An 8,459-nucleotide genomic window follows, 5' to 3' on the forward strand; every position below is an offset into this window, starting at 1 on the left:
TTTTGATTAAATTTGTGACTTTGGGTCTAGAATCTAGACACAATACTAGTTCTTCATTGTCTTGCCCTCTCATTGATATTGGGTTTATAAATCTAAGAATAGTACAGGAAAAATAAATAATTTCTTTAAGATTTCTATGAATAAACCAAACATAGGAATAGTTAAATTCCAAGGCATCTAGATTGCAATAAATCACATTTGAAGGCATTTGGATGCCGAGGGTAATTTGGATTTTCCAGTGCGAAACACCACCTTAGGCTCTACCTCTAGTACAATGTTTATATGTTGGATCATAACTGAAATTAACTAACCAACATTGATGATTTTATAATAAAAAAAAATTAAAAAAAATGTAATTTAGCCGTTTTTTTTGTTTAAATGGAAAATTTTATATTAATCTAATATGTTACTTTTAAACTGTTTTGATTTTTGATTGATTTGTTACTTCAGCAAGTTTTATGACATAGGGGGCTCAAATAGTACATAGACAATTTTGTAGGCAACCCGTTAATGTTCAATCGTAACTTGCATAAGATATTTATTCTTGTATATATGTACACATTATGATGAAGAGGAAAATGGATAGCAAGGTTGAGGAGCTTACTTTTGTATCCTCAGTTTCTAGAGCAGGAAGAATACTAACTTGTAGGGTTAGAAAGCTTGGTGCTCTGAATTTATGTTCTTCCTACTTTTATCTTCATGTTGTTGAAATGGTAAACACCATATTGAAGTATGTTGAGGTCCAAAATGTGACAAGGAGCCAAACCTGTGGACATGAAGAAAGCCCAACCCATGGGAAAGAGAAAAGAAGGCTTGGGCCCTAAAAGGAAGGGAAGCTCAGCCCAATAAGACAAAGAGGACATTATGAACTACAAAGGCCCAGTAAGAAAATGAAAAATAAAAGACCAAAGGAGCATGGGAAAGGAGAGGATCTGGGTTCAGACCATACATGGGACCTCCAATCCCAAATAGAAGATCCTCAAGAGGGGCTAGAAGATGCTAAATAGGATGTGGACAGCTCAAGAGATGGTCTAGGAATAAGGCACGGGTATTTCAAAAAGGGACAGGAAACAAAGGAAGTCTTATTCATTCAAGTCATGGGATCCAGAAGGCAGCAACAAGAACAAATGATGGCTTCAAGACCAATACCTAATGAGAAGGACCGCGGGATCTCGGGTAAGGCAGAGGATGTGGAATAAGAGGAAAGTGATCAAAAACATTTTCAAGCACACCATTTGTAAGAAGGAATCTGTCAATTTCAGGAAAATGGCCAAATTAAGGAATGTCAACATCAAGATCTCAGGACCTTTGAAATGTTTCTTTTAAAGCCTTGGAAGAAGAATAAAAAGCATTAACCCTAAAGGGAGTCTGGGTTTACCCAAAGGAGCTCCTACAAGTGGAAAGTCAGTAGATGAACTTTCGGCTATCAGATCCCAGGAAAGTGAAATAAGAGGAAATAAGGAAATGACCAGCCACCAATATTTCAGACAAATATGTGGCTCAAGTATCCAAAAGAATCAAGAGATAAAATATTGATTTAAAGAGCCTTCAAAGGACACTATAAAAGGGAGGTGAGCTTGAGAGGCAAAAAGGGGGAGATTTTTTGAACAAGCAATCAAGAGAGAGAATACAAAAGAAGAGTCTTTAGTTTCCCTTAAGCTATTAGTTAAGTTTATTAAGAATAGAGGCATTATAGTAGGCCCAATAGCAAGTACTTGGGGAGCCACTTAGATTCAAAGAGATTCAAACTTTGCAAGTCTTGAGAACCTGGGTAGAATTGCTCAAGTTTGTGATTTTTAAACTTTATTGAGCCTTGTAGAGCATCCACATAAAGTAGGGCCTAATGTACTCAAATACTTAAATAAATGCAATACCATCCTCTTTGAGGGAACTTCATCCTTTATCTCATTTTATTTTATATCGAGTACTTGTTCATTATTATTTGCTTAATCAATATATTAGTCTTGTGGAGTTCATTTGTCTTATGCACAGATTGGTTCTTATAACGACCCAAGAGAGTCGCGGTGAGCCAAGCCCAGTCCAACCAATATCCATTAACCACTTTTGGTGGCCCAAGATCCTCTTATTAGTGTTGGGCTTGGGAACTGTCAAAGTATATACATTATAGAGGAGAGTAAGAAGCTCTTCCCATTGTGCCTTACTCTGATTTTTCAGTTACCGTCTTGGCAACCAAATAGAGTGGGTGTTTGATTTTGCCCAAAGAAATTGTACTTATTATTATTTATTTTCTTAGATTGCTTTTTTAATTTTTAGTCTAAATTTTATTATATAATTTTTTTTAAGATAATAATAATAAGAGATAATTACACTCCCCTCCCTTGAGATTTGAGAAAATGAAACTCGACTCCAAACTGAAGGAAGAAAAACACTTTCCCCACTTAACATACAATTGACCAAGTCTTGCTATTTTAATTAATATTAAATGGTTTTTTGTTGTTGTAGAAATATTCAAAAATGTTTTGTATTAACCTGTCCTTTGTTTAAGGGTACGTTTCCATAATTATTTTATTTTATAATTTAGATTTATTGTTTTAATTTTTTTTAATTAAAGTGTGTTTTAAAATATTAAGTGTGAATTTTGCTTTCTTTTTTTCTTTTTACAACAGGTTATGAAGAGATTTTCCATTGCAAGTGTTTTTTGGTGCTCAATGAATTTTGCATTTTATTATGAATTTTGCATTTTATGCTAAATTTATCAGTAATTTTTTTACTAACCATGATTAAAATTTTTAAAAATGATCCTTATAAAAATTTAGAATATTTCATTATTAATATAACCAAAAGGGTGGGAGAGTGTTAATTTCTTCAAACTTTAAGGGAGGAGAGTGTTTTTTTTCCTTTAGGTGAGGTGAAGTGTCATTCTTCCAAATCTTAAGGGGGGAAAGTGTAATTTATATATATATATATATATATATAATAATAATAATAATAATAGGTGAAGCTGAGAGATACTCAAATTAAAATTTCAAATTAAACTTCCAATTTTGCGCCATGTGTCATAAATTATTTATTCTTAAAGAGTTTTATTTCTTAATTTTAAAATCAAATATGAGATCATATCATAAATATTAGTCAGTCATTAAGGGTTCGTTTGGATGCAGCTGAAACTGAAAGCTGAAAAACATTGTAGCAAAATAATTTTTTAATGTGTAAATAGTAACGTGGGACCAACTTTTAATAAAAAATTCTGAAAAAGTGCGCGCACAGTGCAAGCATAATACGCGCACATTGCGCGCACTGCAGTTTTGTCTCCCCATAGCAAAAAAAAAAAAAAAAATACTGAAACGCCTTTTGCATCTAGACGTGGACGCAAAACACAACACCCAAACGCCCTCTAAGTATAAAACCCAAAAAGTTTAGAATAAATGAATTGTAAAAAAAAAGTGTTTCATAATAATAATAATAATAATAATAAAACATAGACAATTTACATTTTATACCTAATAATATCCTTAGAAATTTTTTGAAAAAGTTAACAAAATATAAAAATGACTATCAATAATATTTAAATTATATATATATATATATATTTATATTATGTATTTTATAGTACATCTTTAAGTGTATTTATGCATACGCATGGGATTACAAGCTAGTTACCCATAATAATAATACATTAGAAAGAGTCAAAAAGGGAATTCTCTCCCAATAATTAAGCCCAAATTTTTTGTTAATAATTCTTTTTCTAATCAATTGAATGTTCGCAATATTGTTTTCCTTTTGATTTTTTTTTTTGTTCCTTCCTTCATTATTGATGATTCATAATGGTTATTCTTTTTGTCACTTCCTCTCAAACCTCTCACTTACTGTTATTACTTAGAATTGGTTCGTATCAATCTAAGTAATTGGCTTATTGGCTCTTCATACCTCATGATATCATGAAATTTTGAGTTCAAAATCTCTGGTTAGTATCTTATGGCAGTCCTAATAAATTACTCTTTGTAATAGCTTTCTTTTTTTTTTTTTTCCTAAATAACCTCTTTATTAAAACAAAAACCAAAAGATTACAAAATAGGAGAGAGCTTGTCACCATCTTTGTCAATCGCTTGAGCAACCAAGTTAGGAAGACCAAAGAAGGGAATTACCCTCCCTATATACAGTAGAAAAAGAACAAGATTATAGTGTGCATTTAGGTTAGAATTAAAAATTAAAATTATTTTACTATTCAGTTTATTTTTGCTACTATTCATGGTCCCACTGCATTTTTTGGCACTATTCATGGACCTCTCTGTACTATTTCAACTAACCTTTACCTTTACCTACAGTGCTTTCATCAATAATTTTTCAATTTTAGCAAAATAAGTGGTATCCGAACACACTTCAGAAAAACAATACTTTTTGTAATAACTTAGGGGCCGTTAGGTATTGTTGTTCTAGTAATGTTATTTGTATTTTTTGAAAATACATGCGGATGAAAAAATGTATAAAAATATGTGTAATATTGTTTAAAAATTAAAAAATGTTGCTTAAAGCCTTAAACTACCCTACCAAACGGCCCGTTAGTACTGTAGATTCAGAGAAAAAATTAGGCATTGAAAAGCCCAATCTAGCCCAATTGAACACCTGGCCCATTGAATCCAACCCAAACCCAATACCCCCAACCCCAAAACCGTAACCCTGGCCCATTTTTGAACTCCTTCTCTATCTCTCATACACAAACAGAAACACACTGCGAGAGAGAGAGAGAGAGAGAGAGAGAAGCAGCAATGGCGGGAGGCAAAATAAGGAAAGAGAAGCCAAAAGCAAAAGGAGGAGGAGCAGGAACAAGCGCACCTTACCAGGGAGGCATATCGTTCCACAAATCCAAAGGTCAGCACATCCTCAAAAACCCTATGCTCGTCGACACCATCGTCCAAAAATCCGGCATCAAAAGCACCGATACCATCCTCGAAATCGGTCCCGGTACCGGTAACCTCACCAAGAAGCTTCTCGAAGCCGGCAAGTTTGTCATCGCCGTTGAAGTCGACCCTCGCATGGTCCTCGAGCTTCAGCGCCGCTTTCAAGGCACCCCTCACTCCTCTCGCCTCAAGGTACCAATTTCATTCTACTCTTTGATTATATATGTGTAAATTGCAAATAAGTTTAGGAGTGATTGAATTTTACGGCTGAAGCTTCAGAAGTTGGATTTTACCCCTTGAAGTTTGAGAGTTTGAATTTTACACCTAAAGTTTCAAAATTTAGATTTTACCTTTAAAGTTTGTAAGCGTCTAGATTTTACACCCAAAATTATGAAACTTTAGTGTAAAATCCAAATACCGATAAATTTTAGAGGTAAAATCCAAACACACATAAAATAGGAGTTAAAATTCAAATTTTGAAATGTCAGGTGTAACATCTAGGCACCTCAAAGTAAAATTTAAATTTTGAAACTTTTGGAAAATCCAATTACCCTAAATATAGGTGTGTTTTAGTTTCTGGGTTTGAATTAGGGAAATTTTTTTTGATTTTAACAGGTGATACAAGGGGATGTACTTAAGACTGAGCTTCCTTATTTTGATATTTGTGTGGCCAACATTCCTTATCAAATTTCGTCGCCACTGACATTCAAGTTACTGAATCACCAACCCGCGTTTAGGTGCGCAATTATTATGTTCCAAAGGGAGTTTGCTATGAGATTAGTGGCTCAACCTGGTGATAAACTCTATTGTCGTTTGACAGTGAATACCCAATTACTGTCTCGAGTTTTCCATCTCCTCAAAGTTGGTAAAAACAATTTCAGGCCTCCACCTAAGGTCGATTCGTCTGTAGTTAGAATTGAGCCTAGGAAGCCGCGAATTGAAGTGAAGCAAAAGGAGTGGGATGGGTTTTTGAGAATTTGTTTTAATAGGAAGAACAAGACCCTTGGTGCGATTTTTAGGCAGAAGAATGTTCTGTCCTTGTTGGAGAAGAACTACAAGACGTTGCAAGCGCTAAATCTTTCTGTTGGTAATAAGGATGCTGAAATGGGTTCTTCGAGGTTAGGGAATGCTAATGAGGTTGAAACCATGGAGATGGATGATGACGACGATGAGGATGGTGGAGCAGATGATGCAATGGATGTGGAAGATGGTGATGCTGAAGGGGAAATATCTGAGTTTAAAAACAAGGTTTTGGCTGTGTTGAAGGAGGGAAATTTTGAAGAGAAGAGGTCATCCAAGCTTAAGCTAGAGGAGTTCTTGTACCTACTCTCTCTGTTCAACAAGGCTGGCATACATTTTTCTTGATTTTAGGACTGAACATGTAGTTTTATTGTTTTCTTTTTCCTCTTCTTTTACAATTAATATAAAATTTTGTTGGTTCTCTTTTCTTGTCAACTTAAAGTCTTATTCTTATTGTTCTGTATTTTGCTTAAAGTTTTAGTTGGATAGTTTAGGTTAAAGAATGCTATTATGAATGTATTTTTTTGTTGCTCTCCTGTAAATTAGCTCATGCCAATTATATACTATTATGCATCCATACTTGTTCAAATTTCTTACATATACCTCCGGTGGAAAATTTTCTATTGGTTTCCATGGAAAAAGGATCCTTCTTATCTTTATAGATGACTTGTGAGAGAATGTAATTGGATAAATCTAGGGACACAAGATTATTGCATTTTTTGCAACTGCTTTCATGGATTGTTGTGATTGGTGGATAATAAAAATGGTGTCAACAGTAGATCATGAAATGGATGTTTCTCTAATCACAACGTACTATGTCAGCAGTTGTGAAAAAAATATAATTTGTATTTTATGCCAGCCCCAGCTGGGAAAACTGTAGTCCACGAATGTTACATAAAACCTTATACAACCTATGTTATATTCTCCTCTTACCTATCAAAAACTAATATGATTATGGAGACCTGATCAATGACTCAATGGCATCTCATTTCAGCCTATGCAGCATATAGATCAGATTGTTTGAAAGCTTTGATTAAACCAACATAGCAAGCTTGATTGAGTTTCCAAAAATATCCTTATGAAATAAGGAAACAAATTTATATATATTTTTTTTTTTAAATCACAAAATAATTTTATCAATTTCTTTTATTTTCTCATCAACCAAACAAAATTACAATCCACAGTATAAGCAAGAGTGCATGACCTGCAAATCTGCAAGGCATTCTCAACGTTCAAAGCTTCAAATAATCGTTAAAGTAGAAACCCTATTCATTTTTTCTTAAAAACATGATATCACCCATTTGCCATTTAGCTTTTTCTTCACTTTTTTTTAGGTATAAGTATGGTTTAATCAACTTTGCCAATAAGCTTACAAACAAAAGCCACTTCCAAACACACTACAAAAATTTCACTAGTAGTGCATAGAAAAAAAAAATGAAGAAAAGTTAAAAAAAGAGCAAAGACCTGTGGCTGAAGTTGTAAGGTGATAAAACGCCAGATGGGTGTCTTGCTGCCCATGCTAGGCAGTCATCTTTTGAACTCAAGGAGCTCATCTTGGACTGGTTTACCATAAAGTAAGCAATCAAACATCAGTTTGCTGAGATTGATGTACAAAACATATGCATTTTATTACTACTCTGCTGCTATTTGTTCAGCACCCCCAGAAACTTTTGGTAATACGTGCATGTATGTATTATGTAACATATCTATTGTCCATCATAACATTTTCTGCGACATGAATCTGTGATTCTTATTGTGTCATAGTGCCAACTTTAGTACAACATTTAGTGGTGAACATTATTTTGAACAACTTTGCTTCGATCTTGTAGCCATTTTTGATAGGTCAGGAAGATATGTAATCACTGGTTCTGATGATGGTCTTGTCAAGATTTGGTCAATGGATACAGCATTTTCCTTGGCTAGCTGTGATGGACATGAAGTGAGTGAAGATTGTCCATATAATAAGTGGAGCTTATAATTTGATAATAAAGCCTGCTCTACTGTTTTTCCTTATATTTTTAATTTTGTCTGCTCGTTATATGATTAGAGGGTGACATTACTGACTTGGCTGTAAGTTCAAACAACGCTTTAGTGGCATCTGCTTCAAATGACTCTGTCATTCGAGTTGTAAGTATATCCTACCTTACATTTTAGTATGCTCCTTTCAAATTCCTTGACATTTGATTAGCTCTTTCTGGTCTATTCAGTGGTGTTTGCCAGATGGAATGCCGATTTTAGTTTAGAGGGGCACACTGGAGCTGTTACTGCTATGGTATTTAGTCCTAGGCCAAGTGCCATATTCCAGCTTTTATCGTGAGCCCCATCTTTAGAGTTATCAACCCTGTCCTTTTGTTGTGCAGTTGATCTGCTGTGATTATTTGTGAACTTAAAATACTGATTAGTTCTGTTTACTAGTTTCAAGTATTTACATATTTTGTTCATTCTATGCACCTCCTGACACTTAGCAAGATCTTTGGCATTAACAGTGATTTAATGGAATTCTTTTCTTTTGTTATCGCATCCGTGCTTACAACATTTGTAGGTTTCTTTGAAATGGGACTGCACACATCCTGTGTGTCA

General features: G+C 34.1%; 1 protein-coding gene across 1 annotated transcript; it reads left to right on the plus strand.

The window, feature by feature from the left end:
* The first annotated feature begins 4,674 nt into the window (after positions 1-4,674).
* Positions 4,675-6,335, plus strand: LOC142618230 (ribosomal RNA small subunit methyltransferase-like). The gene is made up of 2 exons (XM_075791138.1): positions 4,675-5,051; positions 5,475-6,335. The coding sequence occupies exons 1-2, from the start codon at positions 4,728-4,730 to the stop codon at positions 6,222-6,224; spliced, it is 1,074 nt and encodes a 357-aa protein (XP_075647253.1). The 5' UTR covers positions 4,675-4,727; the 3' UTR covers positions 6,225-6,335.
* The last annotated feature ends 2,124 nt before the right edge of the window (positions 6,336-8,459 follow it).

This window comes from Castanea sativa, chromosome 12, assembly GCF_040712315.1.
Source record: "Castanea sativa cultivar Marrone di Chiusa Pesio chromosome 12, ASM4071231v1".
Taxonomy (NCBI): domain Eukaryota; kingdom Viridiplantae; phylum Streptophyta; class Magnoliopsida; order Fagales; family Fagaceae; genus Castanea; species Castanea sativa.

Coding starts and splice junctions, on each gene's coding strand:
- LOC142618230 (XM_075791138.1), top strand. CDS start 4,728: ATGGCGGGAGGCAAAATAAGGAAAGAGAAGCCAAAAGCAAAAGGAGGA. Junction 5,052..5,474: donor CTCACTCCTCTCGCCTCAAG/GTACCAATTTCA, acceptor TGATTTTAACAG/GTGATACAAGGGGATGTACT.